The 27,774-nt window shown below is 42.5% G+C and overlaps 1 protein-coding gene across 1 annotated transcript in view; it reads left to right on the plus strand.

Annotated features, from left to right (window-relative positions):
* Positions 1-95: 95 nt before the first annotated feature.
* Positions 96-27,774, plus strand: part of Dennd5b (DENN/MADD domain containing 5B) — a 164,433-nt gene continuing 136,754 nt past the window's right edge. Inside the window, exon 1 of the mRNA XM_013033412.1 lies at positions 96-213. Within this exon, the coding sequence (XP_012888866.1) occupies positions 96-213 (118 nt within the window). The remainder of the gene's footprint in view (positions 214-27,774) is intronic.

Genomic DNA, 27,774 nt, shown 5'->3' on the forward strand with positions numbered 1-27,774 from the left:
CGGCGCGGGCGGAGGCTGCTTGGACTTCATCCTGGACTGCTGTCGGGTGCGCCGCGCTCACCTGCCCCTCCCTCCCTTGTCCTTTGGGTTCGGCGATGACGGTCGAGTCACCCTTTGGAATCCTGGCGATTTGGCTGGTCACCCGGAGCCCACGGGGGCCTTTGGACCCGAGCCGCCGGGGAACCCGTCCTGATGCTTTGTTGACAGCTGCCTGTACCGTTCTGAGTTGAAGTAGTTGCATATCCCCCCCCTCCCATCTACCCCTACATTTGAGAGTATCGGTGGGTCACTGCCTGGGGTTTCCTGGGGGGGACACTGGTCCCCCCCTCATGACTCGTGTGATGGCGCAATGCAGGGCTGAGCTTCGAGGGGACCGACGCTGGAAAGCTGACATTTAAGGGATGCTGGGGGAACAGGGGCAGGGCACAGTGGGAAGGCCTGAGAGAAGCGATTGGTTTCATTTTTCACCTCTTTCTGCGTTCTGCGTGTTCCAATGCATCCAAACCTTGATTTGTTATTTAAATGGGTGCCACAAGTGACATCTACCTTCTGAACTTTATCTCTGTCAGTGCTAAACACTTAGGTCATAGCCTTAGAGAACAGCTTCCTTTGGACATAGCATTCCTTATTGGTTATTTAAACCAGTGTGGATTTTCTCTCTTCTTGGGTGGGGGAAGGGAGAGGACTGGGAAGAATGTACAGTATTAAATAATCAACAATAGTAAACAAAACTGTTCAGCCTTAAAATACAGTTCCCGGCCATCCCACATCTTGGGTAGAGTCAGGATCTTTTGATTAAGTCAGCCTCACAATAAAACGTTTTCAACAAAAACTTAAGTAGTTCTAGTGTTCGTTTTTTTTTTCGTTTTTTGGAAAAGAAACATAGACTAACCAGGTTTTACTTTCCTGTATGTGCAGTTATGTAATCGTAAAAATTTAGGGGGAAAAATGGTTTGCAGATAGATTTGGAGAGAGTTCTCTTTTGGGACAGGTGAGAGAATTAGCTTCTTTTTCTATGATCCTTCCCCTACCCCTCCTAAGTGCTCTACACTTTGTGGCACTGAGCTCATTTGCAGATTTTCTATGGATGGTGATGAATAAAAGAGAAATGCTTGTAGTGACCTAGGTTTCTTTAGTGTAAATGGCTTAATAAAACTAAATAGTAGCCACTCTCTGATAGCTCACGCCTGTAATCCTAGCTACTCCAGAAGCTGAGATCTGAGGTTTTCAGTTCGAAGCCAGCTGGGGCAGGAAAATCCAAGAGATTCTTATCTCTCAATTAAGCACTAAAAGGCCAGTAGTGGAGAGGTGGCTCAGGTAGAGTGTCAGCCTTGAGAGAAAAAGCTAAGGGGCAGTGCCCCAGCCTAGGTTCAAGCTATAGTACCAGCATGCGCGCACACACACACACCACAACAACAAAAAACCTAAGCTGAGCACCTGTAGTTCACACCTGTAATCCTAACTATTCAGGAGGTTGAGATTGCTGTTGAAAGTCAGCCTAAGTCCATGAGACTCCTATCTCCAATAGGGCCTGAACACTGTCCCTGAGCTCTTTGGCTCAAGGCAAGTGCTCGCACACACCACTTCTGGTTTTCTGGTAGTTAATTGAAGATAATTCTCACAGATTTTCCTGCCTAGGTTGGCTTTGAACTGCCATCCTCAGATCTCAGCCTCCTGGGTATCTAGGATTACGGATGTGAGCCACCAGTGTCTAGCTAAAAAGATTTTTGGTGTACATTTAAAGACACACTGTTTTTCCTTTTGCAATAGTGTGTATGTGGTTGTTTGGTGTTTCTGCTTCTTGTAATAGTTGATGTATTTGGGTAATAATATTCTTTGTTAAGATTTCAGTACCATTCTTTCAATAAATAGTTGCTTGCTTGCTTACTCAAATTCTGGGCCTGGGCGCTGTCTCTCAGCTGGTTAGCTCAAAGCTACCACTTGAGCCACAGCACCACTTCCTATTTTTCTGGTGGTTAATTGGAAATAAGAGTCTCATGGATGTTCCTAACCAGGCTGGCTTTGAACTGTGATCCTCAGATCTCAGCCTCCTGAGTAGCTAGGGTTACAGGCATGAGCTACCGGTACCTGACTTCAACAAATAGTTTCCGAAGGCCTCTACTTGTGTTTTAGGCAGTAGGAACAGCTGTGAACAAAGCAATAAAAAAAAAATCTTTGCTATCATGGAGCTTACATCCTAGTACATGGCAATAATAAAGATATAGCCTGCCAGATGTTACAGCTTTGAAGAAAACAAATCCAGGAATGATGGGCATGGTAGTCCACACCTATAATAATCTTAATGCTTGGAAGGCAGAGACAGGAAGATCTGGAGTTTGAGGCCATCCTGGGCTACGTAGTGAAATTCTTTCTCAAAACAAGGTTAGAATAAAATTTAAAACACAGGGAAATGGGATTAGAAGAATCCCGAAGATTGGTGGATTGGTAGAGTTGTGATACTATTTTATTTTATATTGGTTCTGAGGATTATACTCAGGGTCTAGCATATATTAATCATATGCACTGCCATACAGTGCTCTCATCTCCCAGCTGATGATCCTCTAGGAGAAGGTGACATTTGAGCAGAGATCCTGAAGGAAGTAAAGAAGCAAGTCATGTAGATTGTGTAAGCCCTAGGGAAACAGCATTAGTAGCAGTAAACAGCAAACACAAAGACCCTGAAATGAGATAGTGTGTAGTTTTCCCTAACAACAAGGAGACCAGTGTGGATGCTACTGAGGAAGGAGGGGAGTGAAGTAAGACTATAGAGGAATGGGTGGGAAGATTTTATAGGTGCAGAGATTGGGAACATTTGGCTATCCAATCATATATATATATATATATATATATATATATATATATATATATGTATATGTATGGTCCTAGAAATCATTTGGTATAGGGCTGGGATGTAGGTCAGTGGCAAAAGCATTTGCCACCAGGTGCTGGTGGCTCATGCCTGTAATCCTAGTTACTCAGGAGGCTTAGATTTGAGGATTGCAGTTCAAAGCTCGCCCGGGCAGGAAAGTCTGTGAAACTCTTCTCTCCAATAAACCAGCAGAAAATCGGAAGTGGTGCTGTAGCTCAAGTGGTAGAGCACTAGCCTTGAGCTGAAGAGCCGAGGGACAGCGCTCAGGCCCAGAGTTCAAGCCCCATGACTGACCAAAGGAAAAAAAAAAACCAAAAACATTTGCCTAGCATGTGCAAATTCCTGGGTTCAATTCTCAGTACCAAAAAAAAAAAGTCAACATGGCAGGATAGACACATTTCTTGGCACTCTTGGCTGCCTGTGGCTGGACTGCCTATATTGATATTGATAATTTTGTAAGGTACTTGAATGGCATTGTAAATATCCAGTGGCTCTTGACAGAAAAAAGGTTCTTCCCTGGCAGGGCCAAACAGACAATTTTTAGGCTTTTACTGTGAGAAGAGTACTGATAAGATCTGATGTTTTTTAATTTTTTTTTTTTTTTTTTTGTCGGTCGTGGGGCTTGAACTCTGGGCCTGGGCGCTGTCCCTCAGCTCTTCAGCTCAAGGCGAGCGCTCTACCACTTGAGCTACAGCACCACTTTCGGTTTTTTGGTGGTTTATTGGAGATAGGAGTCTCACGGTCTTTCCTGCCCGGGCTGGCTTTGAACCGCGATCCTCAGATCTCAGCCTCCTGAGTAGCTAGGATTACAGGCGTGAGCCACCAGCGCCCGGCTGATGTTTTTTAATTTTTAAAGTTTTATTTATTCATTTTTGCTGGTCCTGGGGCTTGAACTCAGGGCCTGGGCCCTGGCTCAGCCTTTTTTGCTCGAGGCTAACACTCTTATCACTTGAGTCACAGATCCACTTCCAGCTTTTTGGTAATTTATTGAAGATAAGAATCTCACAGGACTTTCTTGGGGAGGTGCTGGGGGATGGCTCTGAACTGATCCTCATCTCTCAGCCTCCTCATCTCTCATCTCTCAGCTAGGATTCCAGGCATGGGCCCCTGGACTGATGTACCATCTGAAAAGGTATCTGTAGTTATTCTATTGAGCATGTTAAGTGAAGGTTGAGGGTAGAAGAAGTCTGGTTAGGATTCTCTCCTTGAGAGGAGAGGATCGGGGAGAGATTCATACTATAGGTGGAAATGGCTTGGTGACATAAGGGAAGGTTGAGGGTAGAAGAAGTCTGGTTAGGATTCTCTCCTTGAGAGGAGAGGATCGGGGAGAGATTCATAGATGGAAATGGCTTGGTAACAGGCAGGAAAGAGTCAGATTCTATCTATGTATTGAAGATAAAACCCACAAGTGTTGTGGATGAATTGTATGAGTGTGTGCATTCTTTGAAAAAAATGATCAAAGATGACTCCCAAGATTTTTGTCCTGATCAATTATAAGCATTTCTACTGGAAGAGGAAGACTAATAGAAAAGCAGGCTAGAGACTAGTTCAGTTTTAGAAATGTTAAGTTTGGGGTTGGAGGCATGGCTCAAGTGGTAGAGCACCAGCCAAAGAGTAAAAGCGTCAGATACTGACGTTGAGCCCTAGTCTTGGATCAGAAACAATTTTGTCTGGGTTGCCAGTGGCTCACACCTATAATCCTAATTACTTCAGGAGATTGAGATCTGAGAATCTAGGTTCAAAGCAAGCCTGAGTGGGAAAAGTCCATGAGACTCTCATCTCCAGTAAACTACCCAAAAAAGCTGAAAGTGGAGCTGTGGCTCAAATGGTAGAGTGTTAACCTTGAGCAAAAAAAGCTCAAGGCTGAATACTGGTGGCTTATACCTGTAATTCTCACTATTGAGGAGACTAAGATCTGAGGATCGTGGGTTGAAGCCAGCCCAGGCAGAAAAGTCCTCATGACACTCTTCTCTCCAATTAACCACTCAAAACAAACCCAGAAGTGGAGCTATGGCTCAAAGTGGTAGGGGGATAGCCTTGAGCAAAAGAGCGCAGGGTCAGCACCTAGGCCCTGAGTTCAAGCCCTGGGACTAGCAACACACCAAAAAAGAAAAAGAAAAAGTTAAGTTTGAAGTGTCTATTAGACTTTCAAATGGGGCAGGCATCTGTTTGCAGAGAGGTTCTGTGTGTGTATGTGTGTGTGTGCATACACACTTTTCTTTTTTTTTTTTTTGGTTGGTTGTGAGGTTTGAAATCAGGGCTTGAACATTGTCCCTGAGCTCTTTTTGCTCAAGTGTAGTACACAGCCATTTTGAGCCATAGTGCTACTTTGGGTTTTGAGTGTTTAAGTGGAGAGAAGAGTCTTACAGACTCTCCTGCCCAGGCTGGTTTTGAGTGGCAATCCTCAGATCTCAGCCCCCTGAGTAGCTAGGATTACAGGCATGAACTACCAGTGCCTGGCCTGTAAGTAAACATTTAAAGGGGTAAAATTGAATGAAATTTCTTTTTTGGGGGGTGGGGTCTGGTTGTGGGGCCTGAACTTTAGGCTTGGGTGCTGTTCCTCAGCTCTTCAGCTCAAGACTAGTGCTCTACCACTTGAGCCACAGTACCATATCTGGCTTTTTTTTTTCTGCTTATGTGGTGCTGAGGAATCGAACCCAGGGCCTCATGCATGCAAGGCAAGCGCTCTACTACTGAGCCACCTTCCAGCCCTGGATGAAATTTCTTAGTGAGTGAGTAGATAGAAAAGAGAGGAAACTACTGAGGTTCTGGGTATGAAGACATTCAGGAACTCTAGGTGGAGAGGATTAAGAGGAAATTCTCACCAAGATCAACAAGGGTCACCAACTGGGCATCAGTGGCTTATACTTGTAATCTGTGCCATTCAGGAGACTGAGACCTGGAGGATATGATTCAAGGCCAGCCAGGGCAGATGAGTTCTGGACACCTTCATCTCCAAAATAACCAGCAAAATGCTAGACTGGAAGTGTGGTTCAAGTGGTAGAGTACCAGCCATGAGTACAAAAACCAAGCAAGAGCCTGAATACCCTGAGTTCAAGGCCCACTGCCAGCACACACATGTGCTCATGTGCGCACACAACGTATGCACACACCCAGTGTGGACAGTAGTTGAGAGGAAGAAAGGAGAAAGTTTTTCAGCTAATAATCTTGACTATTTAATTGAAGCTGTATGTGTATCAGTTTTTTGTTACCATATCAAAATCCTCAAGGCTGGGTATTTAAAAAATATGCAGTTTGTTTGTTTGTTTATGCCAGTTGTGGGGCCTGAACTCAGGCCTGGGTGCTGTCCCTCAGCTCTTCAGCTCAACCACTTGAGCCACTGCGCCACTTCTTTTTCTGTTTAGGTGGTGCTACGGAATCAAACCCAGGGCCTCATGCATGCAAGGCAAGCACTCTACCACTGAACTACCTTCCTAGCACCCCCCCCCCAAAAAAAAGAAATAGTTTATTTAACTCATAGTTTTGGAGGTGAAGTGTCCAAGATCCAGATAATTCTGTCTGAATGGCCTCTAGTGAAAGCATAAAGGTATATGGCACCACAGTGGTGCTTGCAGAAGAGATGGCATGATGAGACAGGATGCCAGAGACACTTGGACCTAGTTTGCCCTTTGCATAACAACTTACTCTTTCAATAATAATTCTTCTGAGGGCAGGTCCCCCAGTGACCTGATTACCTTCCATTAAAGATTCCACTGCTTCTCAACCTGGCCTCACAGGAGACCGATCTTCAGCCCGTGCCACTTTCAGAGATACCCTCAAAACTTTAGCTCATAGCACCGAGGCAGGCAAATTAGCCAGAAGATTGTTTCAGTTTTGTTGTGTTACTTTCAAAGTCATTGCTAGTTAGGAAATGATTTATTTTTATTCCACTGTATTTTATTTATTTTTAAAAATTTTAAAAATGGTACTGGGGTTTAAACTCTGTCTTTGTGCTTGCTAGAAAAGCGCTCTGCCACTTGAGCCATGCTCCCAGCACAGTGTTACCTTGCCTGTTGAAGTTTTCATTGTCTTCTATTTAACTTAAAATTCTGCCAGTTGTTCTTCAGGATTTTTCTTAACATAAACATGTTGCTAGAATCCATGCTCTGCAGGTGATAGGACATTGAAATAAAATTAAGGACATATGTCATATCCAGTTAAGTAGACTGAGACCTTATGATAAATAAGTTATCAAGACTTTAGTGTTTTTTTTTTGGTCAGTTGTGGGGCCTGAACTCTGGGCCTGGGCGCTGTCCCTCAACTCTTCAGCTAGGTCACATTTCCAGCCTTAAAACACTCTTATTTCCAGTTAACTACCAAAAAGCTGCAAGAAGTGTGACTCAAGATTAGAGTCAGCCTTGAGCTAAAAAGTTAAAGGACAGCACCCTAGGCTGTGAGTTCAAGCCCCAATACTGGCATGCATGCAAATGCACACATGTGCACACACACACACACAAACATAAAGATGTTATTATCCCATAACAACTAGTTTTTGTTGTTGTTTTTTTTTAAATTACTGAGGATTGAACTCAGAGCCTTGTGCATTGCATCGTACCATTCACCTACTTTTTTTTTCCCGGTCGTGGGGCTTGGACTCTGGGCCTGGGTGCTGTCCCTCACTCTTCAGCTCAAGGCTAGTGCTCTTCCAGTTGAGCCACAACGCCAGTGGTTTATTGGTTTATTGGAGATGAGAATCTCCCAGATGTTCCTGCCCATGCTGGCTTTGAATCACTATCCTCAGATCTTAGCCTCCGGAGTTACTAGGATTATAGGCATGAGCCACCAGCGCCAGGCTAATTTTTTTTTTAATTTTAATTTTTTGGAGAGAGTTTCCTAATGTAGCCCAAGCTGACCTCCAATCTGAAATCCTCCTTCCTCAGTTTCTGGAGTGCTGGAGTGACAAGGATGTATCCTCATGCCTGTTTTAGTTTTTAAAATCTCTTGTTAAAAATAAAAAGTTATAAGTCTGGCACACTGGTGACTCACACTTGGAATTCTAGCTACTCAAGAGGCTAGGATCTAACGATCTCTGTTGGAAGATACCTGAGGCAGGAAAATCCCCAAGACTCTTATCTCCAATTAACCAGCAAAAATCCATAAGTGGAGATGTGGATTAAGTGGTAGAACACCAGCCTTGAGCAAAAGAGCTAAAGGAGAGAATGTGATGCTTTGAGTTTAAGCCCCAGGACTGGCACACACACAGAAACACACTCATGCTCACACACGCATACAAGCCCTGTGATACCTAGCATAGCCTGTAATAAGGTAGAGAACTGAAACTCTAAATATCTGTGGAGGAAGTCAGCCTGGGCAGACAAATCTGAGGAGAAAGGGAGAGGAATATAGTATAGCTAAGTGCTGGTGGCTCACTCCTGTAATCCTGGCTACTCAGGAGTCTGAGATCTGAGGATTGTAGTTCAAATCCAGCCCAGGCAGGAAAGTCCTTGAGATTCTTATCTCCAATTAAACACCAGAAAACTGGAAGTAGGGCTGTGGCTCAAGTGGTAGAGGGCTCACCTTGAGCGGAAGAGCTGAGGAACAGCTCTCAGGCCCAGAGTTCAAGTCTCACAACCAACAAAAAAACAAAACAAAACAAAAACTCACAATAACAAAGCTGGGCACTGGTGGCTCACACCTGTAATCCTTACTGTTCAGGAGGTTGGGACCTGAGGATCTGGTTCAAACCCAGCTAGGACAGGAAAGTCCCTGAAACTCTTAACTCTAATTAAGCACAAAAAAACCAGAAGTGTTGCTTGGCGCCGGTGGCTCACTCCTGTAATCCTAGCTACTCAGGAGGCTGAGATCTAAGGATCATGGATCAAAGCCAGCCTGGGCAGAAAAGTCCGTGATACTCTTTTTTAAAAAAAAAAAAATTTTTTTTTTGGGTCCAGTCGTGGGGCCTGAACTCTGGGCCTAGGCGCTGTCCCTCAGCTCTTCAGCTCAAGGTTAGTGCTCTACCACTTGAGCCATAGGGCCACTTCTGGCTTTTTTCTTATGTGGTGCTGAGGAATGAAACCCAGGGCTTCAGGCATGCAAGGCAAACGCTCTACCACTGAGCCACCTTCCCAGCTCCAAGTCCGTGGTACTCTTATCTCCAATAAACCACCAGAAAACTGGAATGGCGCTGTAGCTCAAGTGGTAGAGTGCTCGCCTTGAGCTGAAGAGCGCAGGGACAGCGCCCAAGCCTAGAGTTCAAGCCCCAGGACCGAACAAAAAACAAAAAAACCAGGAGTGGAGCTGTGACTCAAGTGGAAGAATGCTAGTTTTGAGTACAAAAGCTTGGGGACAATACCCAGTCCCTGAGTATATGTCCTAGGAACTGGGAGAAAAAAAAAAGAAAAAGAAATCAATAACTAATGCTGATGAGGCTGTGGAGAGACAGGGACCTTTATAAATTGTTAGTGGAAATGCAAATTAGTGCATCCACTATGGAAATCAATATAGGTTGGTCTTCAACTTCGAATCCTGCCACCTTAATCTCTTTTTATTTTTTTGCAGTTTTGGGGCTTGAACTCAGGGCCTGGGTACTGTCCCTGAGCTTCTTTTGCTCAAGGCTAGCACTCTACCACTTGAGCCACAGCACCCCTTCTGGCCTTTTCTGTGAATATGGTACCGAGGAATGGAACCCAGGGTTTCATGCATGCTAGGCAAGCACTATACCACTAAACCATATTCCCAGTCCAGCTCCCTCAGTCTCTCTCTTTTTTTTTTCTTTTAGGTCCGGTCATGGGCCTGAACTCTGGCCCTGGGTGCTGATCCTCAGCTCTTCAGCTCAAGGCTAGCGCTCTACCACTGAGCCACCTTCCCAGCCCCTCCTTCAATCTCTTGAGTGCTGAGATTATACATATGTGCCGCCATACCTGGCCTGCTTTTGTTTATTTATTACTTATTTAGTGGCCTGAAAGCAGGGCTATTCTTAATTTCAGGGCTATTCTTAATTTCTTCACTTAATGCTGGTGCTCTACCACTTGAGTCACACTTCCACTTCCTGCTTTTTGCTAGTTCCTTAGGAATAATCTCATGGACTTTTAGGGCTGGCTACAAATTTCCATCCTCGGTTCTCATCTTCCTGAATATCTAGGATTATAGACATGAGCCATTAGCACCCAACTGTTCGTTTATTTAGATGCTATGATCTGACTTTAGGCCTCACACATGCTATGCAAATGCTCTATCCCTGAATTACACTCCTAGCCCTCAAAGAATACTTACTAAGATATTTTTGTAGGTTCTAGTAGTGCAGGTCCATAATCACAACACTGAGAGGCTGAAGTAGGAGGCTTGGGTTGAGAAGCCTGGGTTATTTATTAAGACCTTATGTCATAAAAAGAAAAAAGACTGTTGATGGATAATTGCTACACAAAAATACCACTTCAACTTAAAAAAATTCTGCTTTTCTCACTGAGTTGTTTTGCTATCTATTTTTTTTTCTTTATCCCCTCTAGTACTGGAATTTGAACTCAGAGCCTCGCTCTTGTTCAGCCTGTTCTCTACCACTTGAGCCATGACTCCAGTAGGGCTTTTTTTAAAATAGTTATTTTGGAGTCTTATGGACTTTTTCTTCTGTGCTAGCATTGAATCTCAAACCTCAGTCTTCTGGATCAGTGTCCTGAGTAGCTAGAATTATAGTCATGAGTACTGGTACCCAGCCTACTAACTTTCCTTGGCATAAATTGTTTCTTTTCCCTAAGAGAGTTTTAGTTTCTAACTTATTAATTTTTGTGCCAGTCCTGAGGCTTGAACTTTAGGTCTTTATGGCATCCCTGAGTTGTTTTGCTAAAGGCTAGTGCTCTTATCACTTGAACACAGTTCTACTTCCGGCTTTTTAGTGCTTAATTGGAGATAAGAGTCTCTTAGGCCTTTCTTATTTGGACTGGCTTTGAACTGAGATCCTCAGACCTCAGCCTTCTGAATTAGCTAGGAATGAGCCATTGGTGCCTGTGTTTTCTTTTTTCTTTCTTTTCTTTTCCTCCCCCCCTCTGTCTGTCTGTCTGTCTCTCTTATCTTTTTTCTTGCTGCCACTACCATGGGAGCTTGAACTCAAGGCTAACACTATCATTTGAGCCATAGCTCCACTTCAGCTTTTTTGGTTGTTAATTGGGGATAAGAATTTACTGCCTGTTGGGCTTGGAAGGTGGCTCAGTGGTAGAGCGCTTGCCTTGCATGCATGAGGCCCTGGGTTCGATTCCTCATCACCACATAAGCAAAAAGAAAAAAAGCCAGAAGTGGCGCTGTGGCTCAAGTGGTAGAGCGCTAACCTTGAGCTGAAGAGCTGAGGGACAGCGCCCAGGCCCAGAGTTCAGGGCCCACGACTGGACCCCCCCCCCAAAAAAAAATTGCTGCCTGAGCTGGTTTGGAGCTGTGATCCTCAGATCTCAGCCTCCAGAGAAGCTGGGATTACAGGCATAAGCCATTAGCACCTGAGAGTAATCTTGTATTTTTACTATAAAATTGTGTACGTTACTGGTGCAAAAAGCTAAAAAAGCTAACTTAAAGTTTTAAAAATATATGCTTTTTTTTTTTTTTGATTGGTCATAGGGCTTGAACTCTGGGCTTGGGCAATGTCCTGTAGCTCATCATCTCTTCAGCTCAAGGCTAGTGCTCTACCAGCACCTAGCCAAATATATGCATTATTAAGTCAGAAGTAACCTCAGGAAATGACCTATATATACCATGAAGCTAAGAAGATCACTAACATTTATCAAGTGTGATCTTTGGCCATTGATTTATAAACATATTATTTGATTCTCCCACTCACTTGGAAGTCTTTTGTGTGTCACTTCATTTGACACACAAGGAGACAAAGATTTCATAAGTTGTTGCCCAGGGTCATCTGGACAGTAAAGGCTACATAGTCACCTTCCCAGTCTGCGAATGTGTTTCTCAATGCTTAACTCTAATCTAGATTGTTTCTAGATACATTATTTTTTTCTCAAATTACAAAATATGGGTGATTTGGAAACTAACCTACAGGGTGCAATAAAAATGAGATGAATTATAACTTGAGGATAATAGTCTTTTAAGTTCAACTCTAGCTGTGTTGACTGAAGTGCTGAATCCTTAAACATAGCTTATGGACCTGTATATATTTTGAACTATAAACTTTAGTTTAAAGAGATTTTGTTTGAAGAGGCTTGTCAGTAGTCTGTTTTCTAGATTCCAGATGCTTTCTGTTGAAAATTCATCTGTTTTACATACTTTTCACCTGCCCATCCTTGAATTCAGATTTCTGCTTTGAAGACCATATAGTTTGTCTACCTCTCGCCATCCATCCCCTTTCTAGTACAACAGTCTGTTCTGTCATTTATTTAACACAGTAGTGTGGAAGCAATATAGAAACTTAAGTTTTTCGTAGTCTAATTTGTACAATTTAACATAAGATTGCTCATGAGCTTTGTACTTTCTGTTCCCTAATCCTTTCTTCAATATCATCTTTATTTTCATCTTTGTGAAACCACTTCCTTTTTTTGGGGGGGCCTAGGCGCTGTCCCTGTGCTCTTCAGCTCAAGGCGAGTGCTCTACAGCTTGAGCCACAGTGCCACTTCTGATTTTCTAGTGGTTTATTGGAGATAAGAGTCTTAGGGACTTTCCTGCCTGGGCTGGCTATGAACCGTGATCCTCAGATCTCAGTCTCCTGAGTAGCTAGGATTACAGGTGTGAGCCACCAGCCCCTGGCTATGTTCCCTTTTTTCTTTCTTTCTTTTAATTCTTCTTGTATAAAAACTTGTGGTTCTTTGGGCAAAAAATTCCAATGCCAGTAAATCTAGCAGTCCATCGCCCTAACCACTCGGCCACCTTGTCTACACCGTCCAGTAAATCTTCTTTTTTTTTTTTATTTTATTTGTGAAGATACTGTACAGAGGGGTTACAATTACATGGGCAGGATACGTCCAGTAAATCTTCTAATGCCAATCTATATCCTTTATCAGAAGCAGAAGGGATTAATACTAATAAAGGGATTAAGGGATTAATTTTCTTTTTCTTTCTTTCTCTTTCTCTCTCTCTTTCTCTTTCTTTCTCTCTCTCTCTTTCTCCCTTTCTTTCTCTCCCTTCCTTCCTTCCTTCCTTCCTTCCTTTCTTTCTTTCTTTCTTTCTTTCTTTCTTTCTTTCTTTCTTTCTTTCTTTCTTTCTTTCTTTCTTTCGTTTTGTTAGTTGTGGAGCTTGAACTCTGGGCCTGGGTGCTGTCCCACAGCTATTCACTCAAAGCTAGCTTTCTACCACTTTAGCCACAGCACCACTTCTGGTTTTCTGATGATTTATTGGAGATAAGAGTCTCACAAGCTTTCCTGCCCAGCCTGGCTTTGAACTGTGATCCTCAGATCTCAGCTCCTTAGTAGCTAGGATTATAAGCTTGAGCCAACAGCGCCTGGCTTCATACTATTTCTTTCTTTTTTTTTTTTTTGGGGTCTGGTCGTGAGGCCTGAACTCTGGGCCTGGGCGCTGTCCCTCAGCTCTTCAGCTCAAGACTACCACTTGAGCCACAGCACCACTTCCGGCTTTTTTCTTTTTGCTTATGTGGTGCTGAGGAATCAAACCTAGGGCATGCATGCAAGGCAAGTTCTCTACCACTGAGCCACCTTCCCAGCCCCATACTGTCTATTTCTAACATTTTATTTTCTTACCTTTCCCTTCTTTTTTAGTCCTTTGAAACATCAGGGACACTATGCTAAAATAATATTCTTCCTATATATTGAATTTCTATCTTTTTCTTTTTTTTTCTTTTTATATAGGTTAGGACCAAAAGAGCAAAGAGGCATTGTTTCCTTGACCAACTGGGATTTTTTGGAGGGTGGTTTAGTGGGGAGTAGGTGGGCCTCACTTGTATTGTGTGGGGTGCTGGGAATGGAACACATGGCTACGGAGAGGCTAAGCCCCACATATTCTTTCTTAGGTAGTTCCTAGACATGGAAATTTTTTTTTTTTGGTGAAAATCAGCACTGGCCTATCAGCTGTCATTCCATGGGAACAAAGTACTGACTTTAATAAGAGTAGTCCAATCAGTAGGAATTTAGACTGTTACAGATTTAAGCTAATGTATGATTCACCTTTAGAATCACAGTGCGTTATTTTCTAGATTCATTTATCTTCAATTTAACCTTAACTTTTAAGGAAATTTAAATGCCTGGGATAACAAGATAACAGATTGTTTAAAAATGTTTCCATCTCCTGTCTCAAGTCTATTCTTTTTCTTAGTAAATAAACTTTTGTCTGGATCTCAACCCTGGCTCAACTCCAGGGATATGAGCTTTGATACTTCATTTGTTTTGTGCTAGTGTTCACAAGAACAATGACGGTGATTTCACAGTTCATTATAACATAGACATTGGTGCTGTGAGGTGAGGATGCCAAGTTTGGTTATTTTCTTTGGTGGATCTCACTCCTGTCTAGCAGTGCTTGTTTTTCATTGGCAGCCCTAGCTACAATCAAATTTTAATGAAGTACATGAAAGCTATGTGTGCCAGCATGCCCATTCTTCACAGTGCCCTGAACCATTTGGAAGAAGCCATCTTGTCCTCAGAGAAAGGAACAAATGGAAGAAGATTTCAAATGGGTGTATGGTAGAAGTTGGTAACACAAAGTTGACATTTAGAGGACAGAACTTTGTGCTGATATAGCCAGATGAATACCCTGGCCCTGGAGCCCCCATATTTAATTGCTGATTGGAGAAACCAGAGTCTCCTACACAAATGTCTAGACTACTTGCTGGAAGTTCAACAAAATTATTCACTATTTCCTGGAGTGAGAACTCTAAGCTGGAGTGAAACTGTCATTTTCAGTAGCTATAAGGCTAGGAAGTAAGCATGCCTTGGTGATTCATTAGGGGCCAGAGGTCTTGATGTGAGATGTTGGTTGACATGTATGCATTTAGTATTTCTTTCTGTACCTTATTGAACTATACTGCTAATGAAATCTGTTGACAGCTTTTATCTGAAAGTCTTTCAAGAAGTCTTGTGTATGTGTGAGATTGTTTTTCAAATGTAGGAGAAAATAAACTTAAATTGCTTACTTTTCAAAATGAATTATTTTTATTAGCTTATATTAGTTATATAGGAGGTGGATTTCATTGTTGAAAATGAATTCTTAATATTCCAATTTGTCTTGACACTTAAAGGAAAATGGAAATCGCTCTATTATTTTAGTTACCCCAAACTGAATGGCTTTTGAATACCTCTGAAATAGTGACAAGCTATTTTCCCTCTAGGGTGGGAACTACTTTCCACCCTGTTCCCTGACCTTTGTCTTTTGACCTTGCTGCTTTGTTGAGTTTAGGGGCCATTGAGTTTCTCTCGAGCTGGTTTAGATTTCTTTATACCACAACCTAAAGCTTTAAGCTTCCTTAAAACGTATTTTTAGAATTAAAGAGAACACTCAAAGTTAACTATGAGCATGAGATTTGTAAATATCTTTTCTCTCAAAAGCTTTTCTTAATGTATTTCTGTCCAAAATATCTAACTATATTTTCTAATAGTAACTTGTTTAATGAGTGTGTCTAAGTATGTTCCTTCCCTGTATTAGGAGTAAAACATTCTTGCAAAGTTTCACAAAGAAATTTGCTTATTTAGGGAGGAGCTAAAACTTAAGAGACTTTTAGCTTTAGGAAGCCCAAGAGACTTTGTTGTTACTAATCCCTATTGTCTCTTGGGTGTGTGAAGTTACAGGTATTCAAGGGATGTCCTGCTTGAGCAGCAGACTTTTTCAGGGAAAATTGTGCTTTAACCATTATAATAAACAAGCTGACATTTTATAGATACTTTATCAGATATGTAATATAGAGTAGGAAAAAAAGCAGGAACAGACAAAAAGAAATGAACTCATTTAGTTTTGTTAGTAGCCACAAAGGTTTGTGTTTTTTGTTTCTTTTTTGGTCGGTTGTGGGGCTTGAACTCTGGTCTGGGCACTGTCCCTCAGCTCTTCAGTTCAAGGCTAGCGCTCTACCACTTGAGCCACAACACCACTTCCATTTTTCTGGTGGTTTATGGGAGATAAGAGTCTCATGGACTTTCCAGCCTGGGCTGGCTTTGAACCATGATCCTCAGATCTCAGCCTCCTTAGTAGCTAGGATTGTAGGCATGAGCCATTAGTGCCCAGCTTGTTGTTGTTTTTACCAGTCCTGGTGCTTAAATTCAGGGCCTGGGCACTGCCCCTGACCTGCTTTTGCTCAAGGCTAATACTCTACCACTTGAGCCACTTCCGCCTTTTTCTGTCTATGTGGTACTGAGGAATCAAACTTAGGGCTTCGTGAGTGGTAGGCAAGCACTCTACCACTAAGCCACATTCTCAGCTCCCCCCTCCCCCTTTTTGTGGATTTTTTTTTTTTGAGGGAGGAGAATAAAGTTAGTGACAAAGTAAGGGTGGGAGTATTTCTACATGTGTGTGCAGGCGCTCACGCATTGTGTTCTGGAGCTCAGGGTGTGGATACTGTTCCTGAAACTTTTTGCTCAAGGCTAGTGGTCTGCCACTTGAGCTACAGTGCCACTTCAGACTTTATAGTTGTTAATTGGAGTTTGGACTTTCCTGCCTGGACTGACTTTGAACTCAGCTTCCTGAATGGGATCATAGGGATGTGCCACCAGCACCTGGCTGTATGTTTAAATTAATGTAGAAACTAAATTCCCTAACAGTGTAAGGTCCTGAGTTCAATCCTTAGTACTGCAAAAATGTGGCATGCCCACATACACTTAGTTTTAAAATTGTAGAGTGCTTGTCTTGCATGCATAAGGCTCTGGGTTCAATTCCTCAGCACCACATAAGCAGAAAAAGCTGGAAGTGGCACTGTGGCTCAAGTGGTAGAGTGCTAGCCTTGAGCTGAAGAGCTAAGGGACAGTGCCCAGGCCCAGAGTTCAGGCCCTATGACCGACCAAAAAAAAAAAAATTCTGGTCATTAGCCACATGACAAAGAGACTACTTTGTTGAGGTTAAATGACAGTAATAATTCAAGAAACCCAGTAAGGTTTTTTTTTTGTTTGTTTGTTTCTTTGTGTGTGTGTGTGTGTGTGTGTGTGTGTGTGTGTGTGTGTGTGTTTGTCTAAGCCATTGCCACTGATTTAGTATATGAAATCTGTAAATAGCCCAATAAATAAAATCCAGTTGTTGAAAAAGTAATGGGTAAGCCTTGCGTGGTGGTACACAAATGTGATCCTAGCGCTCTGGAGGCTGAGGCAGAATTGAGTGGTGGAGGCTAGTCTGCGTTCCATAGTGATACCCTTTCTTAAACAAAACAAATTGGGCAGAGGTGACTCATGCCTGTTATAGTAGCTACTCAGGAGGATGAGATCTGAGGATCACTGTTCAAAGCCAGCCTGGGCAAGAAAGTCCATGATACTCTGTATCTTCAATTAGCCACCAAAAAGAAATGGAGGTGTGACTTAAGTGGTAGAGTGCTAGCCTTCAGCAAAAAAGCTTTGGACTATGTCTAGACCCTTAATTCAAGCCTCGGTACCAGCGTGTGTCACACACACACACACACAGTCTAGACCCTGAATTCAAGCCTTGGTACCAGCGTGTGTAACACACACACACACACACACACACACACACACACACACGTACCCTGCCTTCCCCCAACAAAACAAAAAAAACAAACTCAAAACTTGTGGTTCTATGTTAAAGAGGAACTAGGAAAAGATGGAATTTGGCTGTTTCGTATGATCTAACAAAAGCCTCTTTGGGGGGTATATTTTGCATGGGACTCCAGCTTTATTTCACTGTAGCCCTTTAGGCACTATCTTTGGGATTTGCTGCTCCCAAGGAAACAAAATGGTGGCAGGAGGTCAGGGTTCACATTGGCACACCTTCCCCAGAAGAGATTTAACTTTTCCTCCTCCCTCCTTGACTCCTTTGCTATGATTAGATCATTTTGGGTCAAAATTTGTTAGGCACAATGTGTCATATAAGATGGAATTAATCTAATGCAAACAGATTAGCATTGCATAAAAGCCTAGAGGGGCAGTTTCATTATGGAGAGGGAGAAGAGTAGCTGATGAGAAGGAAGCGATTTTGATAATCCCTGCTAGACTGTGAAGAGGGCTTGCACTGAAGGATAGAAAAGAACCCTTGAGCTAGGCATCGGTGGCTCATGTCTGTAATACTAGCTACTCAGGAGGCTGAGATCTGAGGATCACAGTTCAAAGCCAGCTCAGGCAGGAAAGTCCATGAGACTCTTACCTCCAATAAGCCTCTTTGAAAATAGGAAGTGGCCCTGTGGCTCAAGTGGTAGAGCACTTGTCTTGATCTGAAGAGCTGAGGGACAGTGCCCAGGCCCCACGATGGACAAAAAACAACAACAAAACAACTCTGAACAGGGAAGCCTTGCTCAAAACTATGCTTGGAGAATATCAATCTGGATGAAAGATGTTGAATGGAATTAAACTGAGAAGATTTGAAGTGGGGAAACCAAATAGGAAGCTATTTCTAAGGCAAGTTAGAGAGGAAGGGTCAAGGTTAAGATAGTAGCAGTAGAAGTAGGGAAGATGGAGATGGATGGAAGAGATAGGACAGATGCAAGTTAGTTTGGCTCTTGTATGTTGGGTTAATGGAGACAGGCTGCATAATAAGATCCAGGTAACAAACATGGTGGCATGCATTTGTACAAAGAAGGAACAGAGGGTAGGTATGAGGTCAGTTAATGAATTTGTGAACTTGTGATAACAATAGTATTAGTGTAGCTACACACATAACACACACATTTGTTTGAGGTCACAGTCTGGGCACTGTCCTTGAGCTCTTTTGCTCAAGGCTAGCTCTCTACCAACTTTGAGCCACACAACTTTCTGGTTGTTTATTGGTGATAAGAGTCTCACAGACTTTCCTGCTGGGGCTTCAAACCCCTATCCTCAGATCTCAGATTCCTGAGTACCTATGATTATAGGTGTGAGCCACCAGTGCTTGGCTAGTGTAGCTTTATAATCTTTTATTGCAGGGAGAATTCACTTTCTCCACACCTTGTCTTGATTGTAGTTACCAGTATTAATGTGTATATCTGCAAGCAAGTGATAGAGCTAGAAATTGAATTCAAGGCTTTAGGCCTAGATTGATTCCCTCCCTCCCTCCCTCCCTCCCTCCCTCCCTCCCTCCCTCCCTCCCTCCCTCCCTCTTTCCCTCCCTCCCTCCCTTCCTGTTGGTTGTGAAGCTTGAACTCTGGGCCTGGGACCTGTCCCTCAGCTCTTCAGCTTAAGGCTAGTGCTCTACCAGTTGAGCCATAGCACCATTTCCAGCTTTTTCTGCTTATGTGGTGCTGAGGAATTGAACCCAGGGCCTCATGCATGCATAAGCCATTTTCCCAGTCCCTAGGCCTAGGTTTCTTTGTGTTCTCCATTATAACGCCTACCTGTTTATAGACTAGCTCACTCATTTTTATCTTTTTTTGCCCCTTCTATTTTGTTAAGGGAACCCAGTTTTCATGCATATTCATTTAAATCTTTTAAAAACTAGTATAATAAGGGAGATAACATAATTAAGAAAAACATTGATCCTTCCCCAGAGTATACCTGAGATTACCTTTTTTTTTTTTTTTTTGGTTGTGGGTTTAAGCTTTGAGCCTGGGCACTGTCCCTGAGCTGTTTCCCTCAAGACTAGTGCTCTACCACTTGGAGCCACAGCACCACTTTCTGTTTTCCTGTGAAAAGGAGATAAGGATCTGATGAACTTTCTTGCCCAGGCTGGCTTTGAACCTCAATCCTCAGATCTCAGCTTCCTGGGTAGCTAGGATTACAGGCGAAAACCACCAGCTCCTAGCTGAGATTACTTTTGAGTTACAAAGATATGGGTAAATAATTTATCTAGTTTCATGCTGGGAAGGTGGCTCATTGGTAGTGCACTTGCCTTGCATGCCTGAGGCCCTTGGTTCGATTCCTCAGCACCACATAAGCAAAAAAGAAAAAACCCAGAAGTGGTGCTGTGGCTCAAGTGGTAGAGCGCTAGCCTTGAGCTGAAGAGCTGAGGGACAGCGCCCAGGCCCAGAGTTCAGGCCCATGACCATACCCAAAATAAATAAATAAATAAATAATTTATCTAGTTTCATTTTGCTTTGCAAAGCTTCAGTTTTTGGTTAAAGCTTACAGTTGTTTTTCTGGGAGGGTTTAGAATGCATTTGGTATTCATCTATATTCGATAAGTCAGTGAACAGTGTGTTTTGGGGTTTATGTAAAGATAGATAAATAGGTAGGTAGGTAGATGTACATATACATATATGTGAATGTTGTCTGAAGATATTTGTGCTGGGTTCTGACCATTCCTACATAGAATTTTCAGGTCATCTAGAATTGCTCTAGAAGAATGCATACAAGTTACCTGTGTGGAAAAATCTCATGTTGAAATACCTGCCATCCCAGTGATGTGGGTAATGGAAATAGAAGGATCTAGTCCAGACTCAACCAGGGCAAAAACTATCTGAAAAAAAACACAATAACACTAATGATCATTGAAGGTATGGCTCATGTGGTAGAGTTACCTGGAATGGGAGTCATGGCTCTAGTGGTAGATAAGATGTAAAAGAAAATAAAGAGCAAAAATAAAGCTAGAGCCTTGTCTCTGTGGTAGAGCATCTTGCCTAGTAGGTGGGAGTTAAAACTCTAGTATAAAACAAAACCAAACCCCAAAAGCCCTGAAAACAAATACTTACAAAGAAGGAAGGAAAGAAGGGAGAGGAAATGGAGGGGGGGAGGGAAAGGAGGGAGAGACCATCTGCTATTGGATGTTAGCATAGGTAGAGCGTTTACTATGGAGTTTAGTTTGTCAGTCATGGAGGCTGGGCACTGTCCCTCAGCTCTTCAGCTCAACTCTTTACCTCTTAAGCCACAGCGCCACATATGGTTTTCTGATTTATTGGAGATAAGAATTTCATGGACTTTCCTGCCTGGGCTGGCTTTGAACTGTGATCCTCAGATTTCAGCTTCCTGAGTAGGTAGGATTACAGGCATGAGCCACTGGTGCCTGGCTTATCTATTATTTTTAAATTTTTAAATATTTTAAAATGCTTGACACAATAATGTGGTGTGAATCTCATAAGATACAAAGATTTGCTTAAAAAAAAAAACACCCAAAACAACATATACTTTGTGATGATGTCAGACTGAACGCCTCCTTAGGTCAGCTTATTATACTAATAAATACTGAAGCTGGGACTATTGGCTCATGTTTATAATCCTAGCAACTCAGGCAGCTGAGATTTGAGGACTGCTGTTCAAAGCCAGCCTGGTCAAGAAAGTCTGAGAGACTCTTATCTCCAGTTAATCACAGGAAATGGTGCTGTCGCTCAAGTGGTATAGTGCTAGCCTTGAGCAAAAGGAGCCTAGGGACAGACCCCGGCCCAGAGTATAAGCCCCAGGACCAGCAAAAGAAAAACAAAAACAAAAAGCAAGGAAAAAACAGTACAAAACAAAATCACATCCCTGTCTTTAGTTATCTAGGACAGTCTTTCAGATTGTAACTACATTTTTTTCTTCTTGTCTGTACTGAAGTTTGAACTCAGAGATTCATGCTACTACTTGACCTTTTTAGTCAAGGCTGGTGCTAACTTTTGTTGTTGGTGGTTCATTGGAAATAAAAGTCTCACAGACTTTTTTTTTTGCATAGACTGGATCCTGGGAGCGCATCCTCCCAAGTAGTTAAGATTACAGGCATGAGCTACCAGTGCCTACAAATTGCCACATTTCTTTTGATATTTCCAGAGGTATACTCTTTTGGGTACTCTGACATGGTTCTTACTTTCTTACTCTTTTTTTTGGGGGGTCCAGTTGTGTGGGGTCTGGTCGTGGGGCCTGAACTCTGGGCCTGGGCGCTGTCCCTCAGCTCTTCGGCTCAAGGCTAGCACTCTACCACTTGAGCCACAGCGCCACTTCCGGCTTTTTTCTTATGGGGTGCTGAGGAATCGAACCCAGGGCCTCGAGCATGCAAGGCAAGTGCTCTACCACTGAGCCACCTTCCGAGCCCACTTTCTTACTCTTAACTTTAAAGTTGAATATATGTTTCTGTTACTTATATATTCAAACCCATGGCCTAGTCTAGTTCACTATCATTGAACTAAATTCTCAGCCTGTTCTTTTTTCGTTTTTTAACTTCATTTGCTATGGTAACAATAATAAAAAAAAAGATCATTATATATTTTATGTGTATAGCTGCTTTGCAGTTGGCATCCATACTTAGAGATGTTAAGTGAGTCCCTAAAATTTGCACTTTGAGTAGCTTTTCGAAGCAGTACAATCCCTTTCTAGTACTGGGACCATCTCAGAGAGCTCACTTTTCTCCTCTGTAGAGTATCCATTCCTCTTTAATCTGATGAAAAGCAGGACTTTAGTACTTAATAGGAAAAATAACAAACATGTGTTTCCTATATTCTACATGAAAACAGGAACAATTTTGGGCCTTTTATATATGATATTACAGATGTTATGATTACAGTAATAGCTTATCTCAGATAATTGGCCCAAGGCACTTACATGAACAATGTAAGCATAAAGAACCCATTCTATTTAGTCCTTTCTTTTAATAGATAGTTAAAAGTCATCCACATGTTGCAGTAATTTTTTTATTTTATTTATTTATTTTTGTCATTAGGCTTGAACTCTGGGCCTAGATGTTGTCTCTCAGCTCTTCAGCTCAAGGCTAGCATTCTATCACTTGCGCCACCGTGCCACTTCCAGTTTTCTGGTGGTTTATTGGAGATAAGAGTGCCACAGACTTTCCTGCCTGGGCGATCCTCAGATCTCAGCCTCCTGAGTAGCTAGGTTACAGGTGTGAGCCACCAACGCCCAGCATATGTTTTTCTTTAAAAACCAACAAATGGGCTGGGAATGTGGCTCAGCGGTGGAGTGCTTATCTAGCATGCATGAAGACTGGGTTTCATTGCTCAGTACCACCTAAACAGAAAAAGGCAGAAGTTGGTGCTGTGGCTCAAGTGGTAGAGTGCTTGAGCCAAAGAAGCTCAAAGACAGTGCCTAGGCCCTGAATTCAAGCCCCAGCACTGGCAAAAATAAAATCCAAAAAACCCCAACAAACATTTTATTTTCTAAAACAACATAGAGTGTATTTCCCCTTTCTTTGGTAAGATTTAGTCCTACAAACCATATTGTATCAACAACTTTATAGGGCCTTACTGTACTATATAATATGGAAGTTTTTTTGTTGTTGTTGGTCGTGAGGCTTGAACTCTGGGCTTGGGCACTATCCCTCAGCTCTTCAGCTCAAGGTGAGCGCTCTACCACTTGAGCCACAGCACCATTTCCAGTTTCCTAGTGGTTTATTGGAGATAAGAGTCTCATGGAATTTCTTGCCCGGGCTGGCTTTGAACTGCAATCCTCAGATCTCAGCCTCCTGAGTAGTTAGGATGACAGGCATGAGCCATTCTTTATTTGAAAGAAATAATGTGGGGCTGAGAATGTGGCTTAGTTGGTAGAGTGCTTGCCTGGCATGCATGAAAACCCTGAGTTCGATTCCTTAGTACCACACAAACAGAAAAAGCTGGAAGTGGCACCGTGATTCAAGTGGTAGAATGCTAGCCTTGAGCAAAAGAAGCTCAGGGACAGTGCCAAGGCTCTGAGTTCAAATCCCAGGACTGTCAAAAAGAAAAAAGAAATAATGTGTGATCTTGCATGCCTGTAGTCCCAGCTCTTGTTGAGTCAAGAGGACGGTAAATTGGAGGCCAGTATGGGCTCTCTAGTGAGACCCCGTCTCAAAAAAAACAAAAGTAAACAAACAAAAGATGTAATACATGTCTACTATTTAAAAATTTGCAACACAGCAGAATTTATGATTGTAAGTTCTTATGTCAGACTGCTTTGGACAAGTTTGTTGTTGTTTTTGGTTTGCCAGAATTGGGACTTGAACACAGAGCCTAGGCACTGTCTCTTAGCTTGGTTTTTTTTTTTTTTTTCCACTCAAGGCTAGCTCTTTACCTTTTGAGCTACACCTCCACTTCTGGCTCTTGAATAGTCAATTGGATGTAACAGTCTCAAGGCTTTTCTACTCAGGAGTCCTCAGATCTCAGCCTTCTGAGTAGTTAGGTCTACAGGCGTGAGCCACAGGGTTCCTGGCTCAAATTCTTTTTATATTTTATCTTATTTGTATTGTCAGTGGTGGGGCTTGAACTCTGGGCCTGGGCACTGTCCCTGGGCTCTTCAGCTCAAGGCTAGCACTCTACCACTTGAGCCAGAGTGCCACCACCTTTTATCTTTTGTAAATAGTTTTCTATTTATCTATTATTAAGTAACCTCTTTTTCCTGGGATTGTGTTCAAAGCTTTCTAAACTTAGAACAGTGGGTAGCACATAGTAAATGCTCATTTATTTTTGTCAGAACTAGAGAGTAGGAGTAAAGTAGGCTGGTTTTGCATGTGCAGTAGTGACAGACAGGCTGCAAAGGTAGGCCGAGACCATTGTTCTCTGGGATGGATGAACTTTTCCTTCTGGCTGCTAAGCTGAGTTGATTTGTATTTATTCTCTTGCTAATCCTTTAGTGCTTATTTTAAACTTCTTTGTTAAAAAATAGTTGGGCTGGGGCTGGGAAGGTGGCTCAGTGGTAGAACACTTGCCTTGCATGCATGAGGCCCTGGGTTTGATTCCCCAGCACCACATAAGCAAAAAGAAAAAAAGCCGGAAGTGGCGCTGTGGCTCAAGTGGTAGAGTGCTAGCCTTGAGCTGAAGACCTGAGGGACAGTGCCCAGGCCCAGAGTTCAGGCCCCACGACCGGACCCAGAAAAACAAAAACAAACAAAAAAATAGTTGGGCTTTCATAGCACTTCTTTTGTCCATTTTTTGCATTGGTCGCATCACCTGGATTCTTCTGTTTTACATTCAATAGATCTGGGCACAGGTGCTCTTTTCTGTTCCTTCTTAATGGTTCCACTTGAAGAAGTGATGGTGGCATTGCTCCTTAAAGAAGAAAAGATAAGAGAAGGATGGTAGTGGAATGTGATTAAACAGGGCTTGATAAATTATGTAAGGGACCATTTGGTTTTGTTCAGAAATTTAGTTGTCAGCCAGCTGCAAGTGAACCCATCTGGCATACTTTGTCATTATTCTTCTGAAATATTCATGGGCTCCAACAGTCCCTGCCTTGTTTCACTTAGATCCTGTGAACTGTCTCTGCTTGCTAGCCCATCCCATGTGGAGCTGCAGCGGGTTGCCCTGGTTTGTTTCTTTGTTATATGAGTGTCATCGGTATAGACATGCAGGGAAAACTGACTGCTCAAATTCTCTTGCAATATAAGCTGTTGAGCAAAGTAAATAATGTAGGGAAGAGAAAACTGATAAAGTAATCACCATAGTTTGTTGTGCTGTAAGGTGCTTTTCACATGGTACTTCAAATACCTCCTCTGAACACTAACTCAGACCCTTCATTTTCATTAGAGAAATTCTAGTGTTGAAGAGACTCTCTCTGCCCACCTGCTATGTGTCAAGAAGGAGATGGTCCTCTTTCTCTTCATAATCTCCCTACTTTACCTAGTTTGTTAAATAAAGCTTTTTTAAAAAAGGAATTTCAGCCGGATGCTGGTGGCTCATGCTTGTAATCCTAGTTGCTAAGGATGCTGAGATCTAGGGTCACGGATCAAAGCCAGCCTGGGCAGGAAAGTCCATGAGTCTCTTATCTCCAATTAACCATCAGAAAAAAAACAAAAAGTGGCACTGTGACTTAAGTGGTAGAGCGCTTGCCTTAAGCTGAAGAGTTCAAGGATAGTGCCCAGGCCCAGACTTCAAGCCCCACGACCAACACAAAAAAAGGAAATTTCATTTTTTATTTAAACAACATAAACTTTAAGTTTTTTTATTTACAAAAGACATTTACATGTTCATCATTTTTAGGAGATCTAATGTTCTCACAGGATATAGTTCAAAAGAGATCTTATATGATCTTAGTTATTTCTACTGCTTTTTTTTTGTCGGTCTGGGGCCTGGGCGCTGTCCCTGTGCTCTTCAGCTCAAGGTGAGTGCTCTACGGCTTGAGCCACAGCACCACTTTTGGTTTTCTAGTGGTTTATTGGAGATAAGAGTCTCACGGAGTTTCCTGCCCGGGCTGGCTTTGAATGGTGATCCTCAGCTCTCCATCTCCTGAGTAGCTAGGATTACAGGTGTGAGCCACCTGCACCCAGCTTCTACTGCTTTTTAAAGAGGACATTGCCACGTTGTCTTTGAATTTAAAATATATTATGTGGGCCAAGTGCTGGTAACTCATGCCTGTATCTAGCTATTCAGGAGGCTGAGATCTGAAGATCAAGATCCAAAGCTAGCTTGGGCAAGAAAGTCATGACTCTTATCTCTAATTAACTACCAGAAAACCAAAAGTGGAGCTTTGGCACAAAATGGTAGAGCACTAGCCTTGAGCAAAAGAGCCCTGAGTTAAATTCTGGCAACCGATAGATTAAAAAACCCCAGAAAACCATTTTGTATGTGTGTGTTGGGGCTTGAATTTAGGGCCTGGGCACTGTCCCTTGACTATATCTGCTCAAGCTGGTACTCTACTGTTTACACCACTACTTCCTGCTTTTTGCTGGTTAATTGGAAATAAAAGCCTCATGGGGCTTTCCCACCTAGGCTGGTTTTAAATTGCAGTCCTCAGATCTTGGCTCCTTTTTTTGGAGGGGGAGGTTAGTGGGGTTTTTTTGGTAGGTTTTTATTTATTAATTTAGTTTTGATCGGATATGGGGCTTGAACTCGGGCCCTGGGCACTGTCCCTCAGCTCTTCAGCTCAAGGCTAAGGCTCTACCACTTGAGCCACAGCACCATTTCTAGTTTTCTGGTGGTTTACTGGAGATAAGAGTCTCACAGACTTTCCTGCCCAGGCTGTTTTTGAACTGTAATTCTCAGATCTAAGCCTCCTGAGTAGCTAGGATTACAGGCCTGAGCCACGGGCACCCAGCTGCATTACCACCTTTTAAACAGAGATTGGAGGCCTTCCTAGCTGCCCAACTGGCTTTTGAAGTTTGCTGCAGTGAATTTGCAAAAGAAGTATTAGGGTAAAAGGAAGTTTTTCTACACAGTATTTAAAATCTTTTAAAATAGCAACATCAAAACCTAATTTCTACATAAAAACTTATATGGTATTTTGCTTGACTGAATACTGCACTTGGCCGGCACACAACGTACAAGGCCAGTCCCCATCACCACCAGAAAAAAAAAAAAAAAGATTTCATTTTGTATTGTATTACATATCACCTGAGTTTTCTTCTTGTGCAGTAAGAAGAAATAAACTAGACAAACATAAAACTTTTTTTTGGGGGGGGGTCCGGTTGTACTCTGGGCCTGGGCGCTGTCCCTCAGCTCTTCAGCTCAAGGCTAGCGCTCTACCACTTGAGCCACAGTGCCACTTCTGGCTTTTTCCTTTTTTGCTTATGTGGTGCTGAGGAATCGAACCCAGGGCCTCATGCATACAAGGCAAACGCTTTACCACTGAACCACCTTCCCAAACCCGACAAACATAAAACTTTGTCCCTAACAATTAAATCAAAGTTATTACAGAGTATCTGTTCTAGAATAGAGAGAAACTGAAAGTTAGTCACTGCTTTCATTAGTATTTTTCATCATGTGGTTTTTCAAGGTGTAATCTGATTATACAGATTAGATACATTACTAGCCATTTATTTATTCATTCATTATTTAATATTAAATTTGGGCTGAAGACATGACTGGAGTGGCAGAGTGCCTACCTAGCAAGCACAAGGTCTTGATTTAAACTCCAGTACTGCCAAAAAAATCAAAATGAAAATAATGAATAAATTAAATTTGGGGCTCAATGGTAGAGTGTTTGCTTAACACACACAAGGGCTTGGGAATGACCCCCCCCCCAGGGAATAGTTCTGTGGTGTAAGATATGTTACTCTTTGGGGGGCGGGGGAGGGAGGATGGGAAGGGATGGGAAGGGGAACCAAAGGAAGAGGCTACAATGCTTGATAAGAAATGTACTCATTATCTTGCC

The sequence above is a fragment of the Dipodomys ordii genome, unplaced genomic scaffold (assembly GCF_000151885.1).
Source record: "Dipodomys ordii isolate 6190 unplaced genomic scaffold, Dord_2.0 Scaffold167, whole genome shotgun sequence".
Taxonomy (NCBI): Eukaryota; Metazoa; Chordata; class Mammalia; order Rodentia; family Heteromyidae; genus Dipodomys; species Dipodomys ordii.